Source organism: Labeo rohita, chromosome 2, assembly GCF_022985175.1.
Source record: "Labeo rohita strain BAU-BD-2019 chromosome 2, IGBB_LRoh.1.0, whole genome shotgun sequence".
Classification (NCBI taxonomy): Eukaryota; Metazoa; Chordata; class Actinopteri; order Cypriniformes; family Cyprinidae; genus Labeo; species Labeo rohita.
The window spans coordinates 34,422,958-34,437,693 of record NC_066870.1 but is presented as its reverse complement, the minus strand read 5'-3'; the positions used below and the strand labels follow the sequence as shown (position 1 = coordinate 34,437,693).

Here is a 14,736-nt window from a genome sequence, read left to right as displayed (position 1 = left end):
TGTTTAAGTCACACTGAGGGAAGAATGTCGATTACAGGGAGTCCTTGTCCGTTCGACAGGACGTCAGTCTTTATTGGAAGGCACTGGAAGAATGAGACGACGAAGGGTGGGTAGAAACGAGGAGCAATTCACTCTTGACTGGTCCGTCTCTTCTCCAGCTTCTGTTTGAGCTCGTCTGTGAGGCCTGATGGGAAGAAAACTTCCTGATCATGTTTTAGATACACAGTTATATTTTCACCCTCTGTATAAGTTGCTGTATATTTAGTTTAAAAATAGTTTAGTGTAAAAAATGTGTAAAATCGTAATATTATGAAATATTACAATTTAAAATAATGGTTTTCTATTAAGTATATTTTAATTTGTCATTTATTCCTGTGATGCAAAGCTGAATTTTCAGCATCATTAGTCAAGTCTTCAATGTCACAATCCTTCAGCAATCATTCTAATATGCTGATTTGCTGCTTAAGAAACATTTATTATTATATTTTTGTGGAAACAATGATTAATATTTTCTCACAATTCTTTGATGAATAGGAAGTTCAAAAGAACTGCATTTATTTGAAATAAAATTATTTTGTAACATTATGAATGTCATTACTGTCACTTTTGAACAATTTATTGTGTCTGTGCTGAAAAAAAATCTTTAAAAAATTAATTTAAATATATAAACAAATATCTACATAGTTTTATAATTTTATTTATATTATATTATATTATATTATATTATATTATATTATATTATATTATATTTATATTATTTAAAATAGATTTACATTTAGATTATATATATATATATGTTTATAAAAAAAAATCCCTCCAAGATTTTCATATTATTGTTATTGTTTCTTGCTGTTTGACTCCAAAAAATGTTATCAATTGAAAATTGAAATGGAAATTTTACGACAAACAGTTCTGGGCTGTTAAAAACTGCCCATGGAGTCTTACTCTGAGAGAGCGGCGAGGGAGACAGAACCAGCCTCCTCATGGAGTTGGATGGGGAGCCAGATGGGGAAAAGGATCTCGGTGAGGAACTTGGAGATCTCGTCTGAGACCGCAGCGGCCATCTGTCTGTACCTACTGAACACACATAAACAAACTCGCTCAGTCAAGATAATCTGGGGTAAACACAAAACGCACTGTTTACTGATCTGGATAAAAGCATTCACTAGTACACATTGACGCAAGTACGTGCAGCCCTACATCTAGCACTCACATGCATCCAGCATTTTCTTAAACTTCTCACAGAGTTGTGCAATTGCTACAAGCCAGAAACTGCTCAAACACACAGATTGAGACTTGTTTCATAGTTTTGCAACAAGAGTCACTACAGCATCCAAGTGCAATTGTTCCTGCATGTTGTTTGGCAGAAGAATTGAAACTGACATAACAGATGATTCATTATAAGTCAACTGTGAAAAAATATCAACAAATGAAACCTGTGGGGTTTGAACCTTTTAATCAGCAGCTATTTTCTAGTACCACTAGACCACTCTATCATACGAAGTTAAAACCAGCTAAATCCATCTGACATCTTTCTTTAAAAAAATGCATCTTTATCAGGCTCAGATGTATAGGTTTCTATGCAAGTACCGGTACTTCTGATTGGGCTGAGGCTGGTATTTTAGCGAGTTTGAAAAAAAAAAAAAATTTGATGGACGTATAATATGTGTCAAGAGCATTCACTCAGTATCATTATCTCATTTTTGACCAAGATGGCTTTTAGCTGGTTTTGCATCTGAACTGTATATAAATAAACGTGTAAAGCTGTGGAGGATGAGATGTTTGGTACCTTGTTTAGGCGGCAGTGATGGAGCTCGAGAAAGAGGCCCGGTGGGAGCACAGTGTAGGGTTCGTTCTCCATTCTCATCATTGGATGACACAAATGCTACAGGAAAAGGAAATGTAGATGCTGAATTTAAAATGTGTTATTTTATGGCCAAACTCAACATTGTAGATGTACAGACTGCAAGCTTATATGTGTGTGAATGTGTTTGTGACATACTGATGTTTTCCTCATAAGGCTCTTCTAATATAAAGGGTTGAAGAGTCCCGGCGGTTTTCTCCACCAATGCATTGATGACGTCATGCAGTGTGGGACAGGGGATCTGCAGGTAGAGAACAAAAATAAGAGTGAGATCTCACCAAGTTTGCTGTTTTTGCACAAATTCCTTTTATTAGGTTTTTACATACTGGGTTTTCAACGTCGATGATATAACCACCCTGCTGCTTCTGTGTCACTCTGTAATGCCTGAACACCGATCTGAAAAAAAAAAAAAAAACAATTATAAATCAATTAGAATTACACAAACACAATTACACTGTTCTGATGTGTACCAATGACCATTGTCAATGTATACTTCAAATTAAACTTTTTGCTTCAGTTAGTTGCCAGGGCAAAACTTGTAATTCATTTTAAGTACTAAAATTACTAAATTAATATTATTTAAATTAACATTCATTTTTAATTTTTAATTAATATTATTTTAAATGTTAATATTTAACTATATTTACATTAAAAAAAATGAGCACATAACACATGACTAAAATTCAAATGAGAACTTAAAACTAAAATACATGCTAATTTAAAATATTATTAAATACTAATTATAATAGTATATAAATAATACCAAACTAACACTGTCACAGTCCAGTGAAATTAAGTGGAAATCCAGTGATGATGTCATAATAGCCTTTTATGATGTAATAATGAAATCCAGTGACTACCACAGTGGCTTGTATGATGAAACAATAAAACCCAGTGATTTAATAATTAACAAATATAGGGACAATTCTGTTATAATGTCCATTTTTGAATTCACATTTGTAACTCCATTTATAAAATTCCAGTGAAACCCAATGTTGTTGTCATGACGTATAAACCCAAGGAAAATTCAGTCATAATGTTCATTTATAAACTTGCATTGAAACCCTGAGATTTCAATAATTGTCTTTTATGATGACATCATAAAAGGCCATTATGACATCATAAAATCTGGTGATGATGCCATAATAAAGAAACCAGGGGAAGATTCATCATAATTTCTATTCATGTGATCATAATGCAATTCAGTAATTATGTCACAATGATAATTTATGGAGTCATAATGAAATCCAGTGATGATGTCATAATGAACACTTAAGATTTTATAATGAATTAATCTCAAGAATGCATTGCACAAGGCCCAGTAGAAAAAAAATGTAAGGTGCCAGATCAGGTGAAATGAAATGTCAAGCATAATATTATTTCACTCAGTAGAAAAGAGTAAAGATAAATTATTACCGCTAATGACGTTCTATTTGGTTATCTATGTATATCTATGTAGACAGCAAAGCAGCTTAACTAGGTTTTAGAGCAGAGCTGAGTGTATTTATGGAGGTTAATTGTACAGTCTCAATAATTAATGATACTAAGAGAGAGAGAGAGATGTGTTTGTACCCATTCAGGTCTTGACGTGTTGTGACGGCGAGTGAAGATCCATCCCGGCCTGGTCTGAGAAGCATGTTCCCACAGTCTGGATGTCTTTCTAACAGCACCTCAGCTTCAATACGAGACACAGGCCTGAAGCACCTGCCAAATAACACAGAGAGGCACAACTACATGAACATTTGTCTCAAGCGTCCACTAAAAATGAGATATGTATGCAGAAGATAACTCCATCTTTTTACACTGAGGACAACTGAGGGACTCATATGCAGCTATTACAGAAGGTTCAAATGCTCACTGATGCTTCAGAAGGAAACACAATACATTAAGAGCCGGGGGTGTAAACTTTTGAACGAAGGATGTGTACATTTTTCTTATTTTGCCTAAATATCATATTTTTTCATTTAGTACTGCCCTTCAGAAGCTACAGAAGATACTTATATGTTTCCCCAGAAGAAAAAATAGTTAAATTTACCTTGATCTTAAAATTCAAAAAGTTTTCACCCCCCAGCTCTTAATGCATTGCATTTTCTTCTGGAGCATCAGTGAGGGTTTAAACTTTTTGTAATAGTTGCACACGAGTCCCTCAGTTATTCTCAGTGTGAAAAGATGGATCTCAAAATCATTCAAAAAGGCAAAGAATTTGTGGGATTTTTATGAAGAACAGCGGGCAGTTTAACTGTTCAGGACAAACAAAAGACTCATGAACAACTATCACTAAACAAAAAAACACAGCTGTGGATCATTCACAGTATTGAGAATCAAGTGTATGAAAACTTTTGAACGGGGTCATTTTTTATAAATTCAACTATTACTTTCCTTGTGGACTATATGTAAAAATCTTTAATGTGAAATATCTTATTCAGATCAGTACTAAAAAAAAAATAACATGCATTTTACATGACCCCTCTTATTTTGGTAAAATAATTAACATTTTGCATATTCTGCAAGACGTATGTAAACTGTACTCAGGCTAAAGAATTGGGTAATTTTTTTGTTTTAAACCTATTCATGTCAAGAATATTAAGTCTAAAATGTATATAAAATGTAAAAATACAGCACAAGAAATAAAACATCTAATCCAAGCAGAACATTTTGTAATGAGTAATGAGAGCTTGAAGAGAGTGTCATTTTAACAAGAACACGGCAAAACATGAAACAGCAGTCGCAAATACAGTCTGTCAAAGGGCAAGAACTTATAAATAACACAAACACACCTCGTATACCTCAAAAACATACACCTTCAAAGAAAAAAAAATCCAAATAAAGTTAAAAAACACTCTATAATCTGTAAAGCATCACATACAATGGCACATTTTGTAGTTCTGCAAACTGACATGAAATTAGTTTTACATTGTTTTTATAGTTTACTTTTATTGCTGGGTAGGACGTAGTGTAAATCCTTCAAAATTTTCATTGGTTTTATCAGGCAGGTAAAAATGTTTGCAAGTAACTGCCCTACGTCTATAAGAGCCATTTTAATAGTCATGTTTTAGCTATGTATAAACAGTCAGACGCACAAGAATTTCATCTATGAAGCGTCTCCCACAAACACACAGGCTCACATAAACAGATACTCACGCAGGTATTTCCCCCACCAGCGGGAGCGAGAGGGGGGACGAGGGGGCTCTGGAAGACGAGCGTGCCTTTCTACGCATTTTTTCTTTTTCCACGACTTCCTTCAGCATGTGCAGCTGTCCGGGCAGGAGGGTGAGCGTCGTGGGCACAGCCAGCTGGAATCAAACGCAAAGCAAATGTCATTCTAATTTGCATGGTTAAATATACAGTGCATAGTGACGCTTCATGCACAGGGACTCTGATCTCCTTATCTATGAATCCATGTGAGCAGATTTACTAAAGAATAGTGTTGGAGGTGTTTTAGTGGTGCTGAACTACAGCCAGTGGATATGATAGTGATGGTTTCTATTACACCTGGTCTCAGGTTTAATAATGGACAGGAAATTCACTTTATTATACGTCTAAAGTCCAACAAAAACATTCATAAAAACTGATTTAATTATAAAATAGATTCTATTAAGTTAAAAATGTAATTTCATGAGAAGTCTGAAAAACATACACAATGCTATAAACAATATACAGAATCTATAAGATCTAAACAAAACAAGATCTACAGTTGAGACCAAAAGTTTACTTCCCTCTCTCAGAATCATTAAAAATGTTAATAATTTTACCAAAATAAGATCCATCTTTTCACACTGAGGACAACTGAGGGACTCATATGCAACTATTACAGAAGGTTCAAACACTCTAGAAGGAAATGCAATGCATTAAGATCTGGGGGGTGAAAACTTTTGAACGGAATGGAGATGTTTACATTTTTCTTATTTTGCCTAAATATCTTTTTTTCTTTTCCATTTAGTACTGCCCTCAGAGGCTACAGAAGATAGTTACATGTTTCCCAGAAGACAAAATAAGTTAATTTACCCTTCTGGAGCATCAGTGAGTTTTTTAACCTTCTCTAATCATTGCATATGAGTCTCTCAGTTGTCCTAAGTGTCAAAAGATGGATCTCAAAATCATACAGTCATTGTTGGAAAGGGTTCAAATACACTAAAATACTGGAAAACCAAAGTATTTGTGGGACCTAAAGGATTTTTCTGAAGAACAGCGGGTAGTTTTACTGTTTAGGACAAACAAGGGACTCATGAACAACTATTATTCAGGTAACAACACAGTTTTAAGAATCAAATGAGAAATGTCAACGTTTGAACTATGTCATTTTTAGAAATTCAACTATTATTTTATTATGTGGGCTATATGTAAACATCTTTTATGTGAAATATCTTATTCAGGTCAGTACTAAATAAACAATAACATGCATTTTATGTGATCCCTCTTATTTTGATAAAATAATTAACATTTTTAATTATTCTGAAAGGGGGGTGTAAACTTTTGACCTCAACTGTAAAAAAACAAGTAATCTGTTATAATCCTACTTACTGTTTTCCCAAAAAGCTTTTGTTACAATCACTCTATTGCATTTCTAGTCTCCAAAAGTCTCCATCCAGTGAAAGAACAACAAGGCAATCAATATTTAGCCAAAATATTTAAATATTGTCAAATATGTAACTTAATTTTCAGTAAATATTATGTAAATTTGTGTGAATCTCATTTAAAGTCATACAGTTTTCAGAATACAATAAAAAGATTGACAACAGTAAGTTCTTTTTTGTTGTTGTTGTGTTTTGTTTTGTATGCTGGCCAAGGCTGCATTTATTTGATCTGTCTTGCTTTATGTTTTTGTGGGATGCATTTATTTGATTTAGCAATCTTTTGTAACACAGTCTTGACTGTCACTTCTGATCAATTTAATGTGTTCTTGTGGAATAAAATTGTAAAAATTTTAAAAAATAAAAATAAAACACATGAGCCAGTAAACAACCCGTGGGCCAAACCTTTCCTAAACCAAAAGAAACAAAGGTATCTGCTGCATTGTTTGACCATGTAACATGCAAACTCTGCAGTTTAAAGGTCTCAGATCTCATTAAAAAGCTCAAAACCATGGTATTATTCAAGACTACGTGCTAAGAATAAGTCTGACTGGAATTCACTGCTCTGCAGGAGGAGCTGTAAGTGTTTACTGACATGTAGAACTTGACCTGTTACTAGGGTACAATAATAAAATGCTTGTGCCAAGCCAGTATTTACAAAGCTTTTATTGTAAGGTCATAAATTTATATGGGAGACTAAAGAATATATGTCAACTTCTCTTAAAAAAACATTTCCTCATTTGATCGAACTTACATCTACAACAGAGTAGAGAAAACCTTTCCACAGCTCACGCGCCTCCAGATTTGGTGCCTGAGGAGAAAGAGACAGATGTTGATATTAATTATATCATTAATAACTATAATTCAGAGCAGTACTATAATATCTCACAGTCAATCTCCATTCACATTTATTGATTTAATTAATACTTTTATTCAGCAAGGATGCATTCAGTTGATCAAAAGTGACAGTAAAGAATTTATAATGTTTCAAAAGACTTCCATTTTTCAAATAAATACAGTTCTTTTGAACTTAAAAACATAATAAATTAAAAATATTAAACAGCACAATTGTTTTCAACATTGATAATAATCAGAAAAGTTTCTTGAGCAGCAAATCAATCAAATAAATGCAGCCTTTTTTAAGACGTCTTTTGAAACCATTAAAAAAAAATCTTACCGCCCTCAAACTTTTGAATGGTAGTGTAAGCGTTTTTTTTTTGTTTGTTTTTTCCCAGTTGTAAGTGCATTATTATTTGTGAATCAAATTCTCACAGAACCGTTATTTACGGATTTATTTGAGGTATGGAAGTGCAGCTCGTGGGGTTTGTAAGAGGAAGTATCAAACTACAGTGTTTTTGTGCCTCTTTGTGTTGGTAATCTCTATACAATCTCTCTAGCAGACCTCTGAACGGCCCTGATTCTGAATGCAGAATAAACCAAAGGTTTCCTGAGCAAAGCCTACAACATATTCAATGGCTGATAGTGATCCTACGCTGTACAGTAAGTGCCGTTTAATCTTGACCTGAGCCATAATATAATCTAACCCTGTCTGGAAGTGTTATTACTGGCATCAGATGTGTCGATCATAAACAGGAGTAAAATAATGGCCTGTGAAAGTGAAACTCTCTACAGTGTGTCAAAGGTAAATTCCACATACAGATGACTGAGAAACCTGCATTTGCTCATACAGCAGTGTGTGAAGATTGAGATGTGCATTTGCAGTCAAGTATTCAAACTGGAACTTATCATTATCATTAGTGTGTAATACACATCAGACGGTCTGTGAAAGGTCTGTGTATACTAGGCTGAGATGAAGGGCATGAGTGGAATGAGATATATGCGTACTGACAGATATCTGATACTCACAGTGAGTTTGATTTCTCCATCCTTCATGCGGAGGTTCAGTCTGGCTGCCTCCAGATTCCTGTCACGACTTGGGTCATCGATCAGAGACACAAATCCACTCAGATCCAACTTTTCTACATACTAATAAGAAAGCACACATATACAGAGTGACATTTAAAGAAACAGTTCACCCCAAAAAAAACACTTTCCAACCCTGAGTGATTTTCGTGAAACAAAATTATTATTATTTAATTTTTATAATTTTAATAACAATACATTCTATGAATGAATGTTTATAAATAATAATACATTTTGAATGTATGCATGTTTGAATGCTAAACTGATAGCTCTCAATTATACTGTGATGCTGAACGGCTATAGTTAATTGTTAAAAATTTGAAAAAAAAGAAAAACTTCCTAGAAACATCAGTAGTATTGTTATCAGTGATACTCACCTTCAGTCGTAATTAAAAAAAAATGTAATATTAAAAATATACTGTTTTTATGCTGTTTCTACATTAATTTGAAGACTAAATATGTAATTATTAACGTTAACGTTAGATGGGATCGATTGTGATTAATCATGATTAATTAGTTACATTTTTTATTAACAGAACTAATATTTATATCATTAAATATCATTACACTTTATTTGCTCTGTTTCATTTTGTGAAACCTTACTACACATATGGAATAACCATTTTATAAAAGCAATAAGCCCCGTGAAGCCATGCTTTTCAGTGAATTTCTCTTTAGCAGAGGGGATTTTAGGCACTTTACATTGTGCCTAACAATGCCCCTTAGCTGTTATAAATTCACTGTAAACCATGGCTTCTTATAAAATTGCTATTTAATAACAACAACAAATTATATTTTATTTAAAGGGGTCATCGGATGCAAAGCTCACTTTAACATGTTGTTTGAACATTAATGTGTGTTGGCAGTGTATGTACACATCTACCCTATAATGATAAAAATCCATGCAGTGGTTTTTAATAAATCTGTAAAAATAATATTCCCTTTTTCAAATCGAGCCATTCTCTGATGCCTGTCGGTGTGGCGTCACACCCACAGAGGCCGCTCCCACCATAGTTGATTGACATGAGCGTCTTTATCTCAGACCCGCCCTAAATCAGCTGTTACAGTCCGACCTCCATTGTTTCATGCCGGAGCAGGGATGTAAATTAGACAAGAATATCTCCGATTGAGGTGTTGTGTTGCTGGATGTAATAATGAACATAGTGGTCGTCATTTACTCCCAACATCTGAGCTGTTTGTTTGTGAAGGGAATGTGCCTCCCGATCTACATAAATGCATATATGTTCGTGCAAATCATTTGTGATCCAGCTTCACCTACAGCAAAAGTGAGTATGAGGTTTGTATGATTTTTTCAGAGCTCATTTTGACAAGGTAAAAAGGGTGTTGTTTTACACAACCATTGAGAATTTTTTATTTTTATATTAGAGACTTCTCATTAAGACCCTAAAGAATCATATCAGCTTGTGGAAAATGGGCATCCGATGACCCCTTTAAATTACAAAAAATAAAAAATTATACATATTATAATCTAATATATTACTATAAAATAATATTATATTAATAAATACAATATACATAAATATACAAATAAAGAAATGTATGAAATGTGAAAATTACTATTTAATACTATTGTTAGTAATACAATAACTGTATTTTACAGAACAATAGTAAAATTACAATACTAATATTTTAATTTCTTAATTAAAGTCTTAATTTCTTTGTTTTCAAATGTTAAAGGAGAAGTCCACTTCCAGAACAAAATTTTACAGATAATGTACTCACCCCCTTGTCATCCAAGATGTTCATGTCTTTCTTTCTTCAATCGTAAGAAATTTCAGCGATATAGGACAATTTTGAAGTTGAGGGAGGAAATGAGATGGGAGTTTTTCAAAATACCCTAACTGTCATGAACCGGAAAATAAACAGAGTCAAGTAAGACAAGACGAGCGTTTGACATTAAAATTATATAAATTGTATTATTTTTATGAAAATAACCGATCGTTCCGCTAGATAAGACCCTTCTTACTTGACTGGGATTGTTTACAACTGCATTTGGGATCGTTTGAAGCCGCATTTAAACTGCATTTTGGAAGTTCAAACTTGGGGCACCATATCAGTCCATTATATGGAGAAAAATGATGAAATGTTTTCCTCAAAAAACAATTTCTTTACGACTGAAGAAAGAAAGACATGAACATCTTGGATGCCAAGGGGGTGAGGTCATTATATGCACATTTTTATTCTGGAAGTGGATTTTTTTTTTTTTTTTTTTTTTTTTTTGAGGAAATTGAAAGTGCAGCTTTTTTTCTCAGATTTACATCATTTACATGGATTTTCTTCTTCTGCATAAATACATATGTAATAAATATGCATTAAACAACCCCAAATTTTAGTCAGTGTTCAGTGGAAAACAACAGCTTGGACAATCTCCCTAAGATCTTATTTTGTGTTTGACAGAAAAATAATAACCCAGGTCTGTACAGGCATGAAGGTGAGTAAATGATAAAAACGTTTTTATTTTGAGGTGAACTATTTTTCCAATGTTAAAAACACAACTCAGAATAACACACTTTATAAGTGATCATATTCCATGAACATCTATGTAAATATTAAGCTCCCACAGCAAACTTTGCATATTACTTTCCATCCTCCCTAAAAATAGATAAACCTTCTCATCCACTGCTGAGGTTATACAGGTTGAAACTGCTCTCTCAATGGCTTCAGAATGAAAATCAATACTGAAACCACAATTAACTAGAGTGTGATAAAACTCTTTGCCATCTGCTCTCCCATGTTTGACTGCGCTTACTGAGACAATAAGGTTATGATGGACTTTAGACTTGAAGGGGATTTAAAGAAAAATATCCCTCTAGATCAAGATCCTAATGCTCCACAGATTAATAGAGGATTTTATGTTGTAAACATCTGTATGGCTTGCCAGAATAGGTCACTTACACTTGTGTCCTTAGGATTGTTGAAGAAGTACAGCGTGTTTCCACATAAACAGGTCCATAAACGCCGAGCTACCTGCATCCAGAAAAAAACAAAAGCAATATTTCCATATCTGGTCTTTAAGTAAATATAAGATCTGCATGTTATAAATTAATGTGAATTATATAAAGACATAAAAGTGACCATAAATCATGTCTTTTCTGAAGCCAGGATGGTTAAATGTGTGTTTAGGGCATAATTCTGATGTGCTAATGCTCTGACTCTGACAGCGCAGCAAATGGCAGTCGTCTCTGCATAGATTACTGCTATTCTGTCTGTAATTCTCTGCTCTGTCTGGCTCAATCCTGATCTCAGTGGCAGCTCATGGCTCCCCGGGGCACGGCTCACACACAAACACACACACATAGACACCGACCCGGAGCACAGCTGTCCTAAATCTGAGACCCAGCCCCCTACACACCCCCATCACACAATGTGCACCTGAACCCCTCTGATTATTCCCTCTTGAATATACGATCTGGGATTAATTTGTGTAAGTGGCAGTTCGTCAACACTTTTTTGATTTAGTTTTGAACTAAAATATTATTTTATATATTACGAATATTTTTTGTAATTTTATTTTAGAATATATTTTAATATGTTAATAATTGTACATATTATATATAATTTTATATAATATATATTAAATAAAAATGAACACATTTGTCTGTCGTTTAATAGCTATTATTGCATATTTAAAGTTTCACATACTGTCTAAAGTGTATATATATTATACATAAAAACAGAAAATAGAATTTAATATAATAGTATTATACAATTCACATGAACGATTCATTCTGTCACTTAAAGGTAAGATTAAATATTAATTATTACTCACAAAGATTGAGCAAATATCTAAATTAGTATATACTATGTATATGAATATATTTATATAAATATATATATATGACTCTGGACCACAAAACCAGTCATAAGGGTCAGTTTTATGAAACTGAGATTTCCAAATAAGCTTTCCATTGGCATATGGTTGGTTAGGATAGGACAATACTTGGCTAAGATACAACTATTTGAAAATCTGGAATCTGAGAGTGAAAAAAAAAAAAAAAAATATTAAGAAAATTGCCTTTAAAGTTATCCAAATGAAGTTCTAAGCAATGAATATTACCAATCAAAAATTATGTTTGATATATTTATGGTAGGAAATTTACAAAATATCTTCATGAAACATAATCTTTACTTAATATTCTAATGATTTTTGACAAAAGAAAACTACTACACAGTTATACAAAAAAATAAAAATAAATAAATAATAATAATAATAATAATAATAATAATAATAATAATAATATATATATATATATATATATATATATATAATATAACAACAAACAAACAAAATAACAACAATTATACATACATATATATATATATATATATATATATATATATATATATATATAGTGTATTGTGACACCAAAAAAAAACAAAAAAAAAAAAAAAAAAAGAATAATAATAATAAGACATCAAATAATACTAATACTTGTATCTAGAAAGCATATTTTTATGGATGACCTAGTGCTGATATAAATAAAGTAAATAAAATAGATACATAGATGAAATTAAACACTTATTTTGCCCAGAAATAACTTGATTCACTAAAATGTGCATTATCCATTGACAGTAAGGTCGATGTGCAAATGTTTTCTAACCTCCAGTGTTTTATTAACCAAATTAACAACTTTAGCGCCTCAAAGTTACATGAAACAGAATCTGCAAATGTGAACTTTGGTAAAAGTTATGCACCACTTATGAAAAGCCTGCAAGATTCAGTCTTAATCTATCATATTAAGTGACAACTGACGTGATTAAACTGTCTGCAGCAGATAACAGTGAACTCATGTAACATGTAACACGATACAGTAGATGCGCTGCAGCAAGAGATGCATCTTTGAATGAATGCTTGATGGTTAAAACGCGTGATGGATCGTATTAATCACACACTTCGGACCGCATGTGGTCTGCATTAAGGTGTGTCCACTAGCAGAGCAGCTGCCGAGAATTTAAAGCACCAACAGACCAAAATAAGAGCTCACATATGAGATATGGCATTTGAAGAGCTGTCAGACAGCGGCGTAACGCATGGCACAAAGCAACGCCAGCTCATTCATCCATTAACGTTAGAATTAAATCGTATATTCAACATTTGAGTGGTCACTTGCCAAAGGAAATGATAGTCAGACAGCAGCTCCATGAAAACCTCACCCACATCCACACAATACAGGCGTGCAGCATATGCGTGCATGCGTTATCAGAAGCCGCTGCGCGTAATGATACAATCCTATCAATTGTTTGACAGGTCATAATGTGCGTTTACCTTCTCTTTCGCTCCTCTTTTCTCCAGGTATCCCTCGTAATAACAGGGCGGCAGCTGCGCTCTCGGGCTCCCGGTGCGCGGGTTCGCGGGCGCCGCTGCCATGACTCGCGCAGCTCAGCCCGGTACTGACACACATACACACACAACACACACACGGCAGCGGGACAAAGAGCCGCTGGATGATGTTACTGCCCGGGAAACGACACGCCCTCTTTGGGTGAGAGATGGATGGCACTGGATATGCGTGATTAATCTCGTCACTGACACGCATTCAGCTGCACAACGCGCGACACACACCCGAGAGACTCAATATGGCATCTGTGATTACATTAAGACCCGCAGGGGCTCGTACGCAGGAGAATATCTCTCCTTTATTCGGTGGAATAATTGTAAGGTTATAAAGCTAATTCTACTGTAATTCAGTTAGAACTGAAGGTTATAACCAATATTATTTAATATTAGAAGTGATTATAAATATAGTAATAAAACTTATGATATAACCATCATGTAAACAATTTATTTTTATATTATGAATAACATTATAGTATGTTTAAATATTTTTTCAGATGTTAAGATACAACATTCTAAAATGTATAAATTGCATGATATAAAATAGTGCCTGTTTATTAATGCCTATTTCGAAGATAAGAGTTAACTGTAATTCAGTTAGAAGCAAAGGTTATTAAAGTATATTATAAACAATTTTAGATAATATTAGACGTAATTATAAAACTTTTTACTTTTTTTATGAATAACATTCACTAAGATACATTAACATACAAATACACACACACACACACACACACACACATATATATATATATATATAAAATTAATATATTAATGTTTATTAATATTATTAATAAATGTTAGTCAATAATTAAGAAGATAAACCATTTTATAGCCTAAATTTTTTATCACATTTTTTTTCCAGATACAAAATTCTAAAATATATAAATTACATGATATAAAAGTGTCCATTTCTTAATGCCTTTTTTGAAGATGAGTTACCTTCACTATAATTTAGTTAGAACCAAAGGTTATTAAAGTATATTATAAACTATATTAGAAATATAATTATAAAACTTATG

The 14,736-nt window shown here is 33.2% G+C and overlaps 1 protein-coding gene across 1 annotated transcript; it reads right to left on the bottom strand.

The window, feature by feature from the left end:
• Nucleotides 1-43: 43 nt before the first annotated feature.
• On the bottom strand, nucleotides 44-13,838 carry stap2a (signal transducing adaptor family member 2a). The gene is made up of 11 exons (XM_051139022.1): nucleotides 13,646-13,838; nucleotides 11,275-11,346; nucleotides 8,302-8,421; nucleotides 7,190-7,246; nucleotides 5,006-5,157; nucleotides 3,437-3,568; nucleotides 2,191-2,260; nucleotides 2,003-2,105; nucleotides 1,790-1,885; nucleotides 946-1,077; nucleotides 44-184 (listed from the first exon to the last, which is right to left on the bottom strand). The coding sequence occupies exons 1-11, from the start codon at nucleotides 13,745-13,747 to the stop codon at nucleotides 129-131; spliced, it is 1,092 nt and encodes a 363-aa protein (XP_050994979.1). The 5' UTR covers nucleotides 13,748-13,838; the 3' UTR covers nucleotides 44-128.
• Nucleotides 13,839-14,736: the final 898 nt, after the last annotated feature.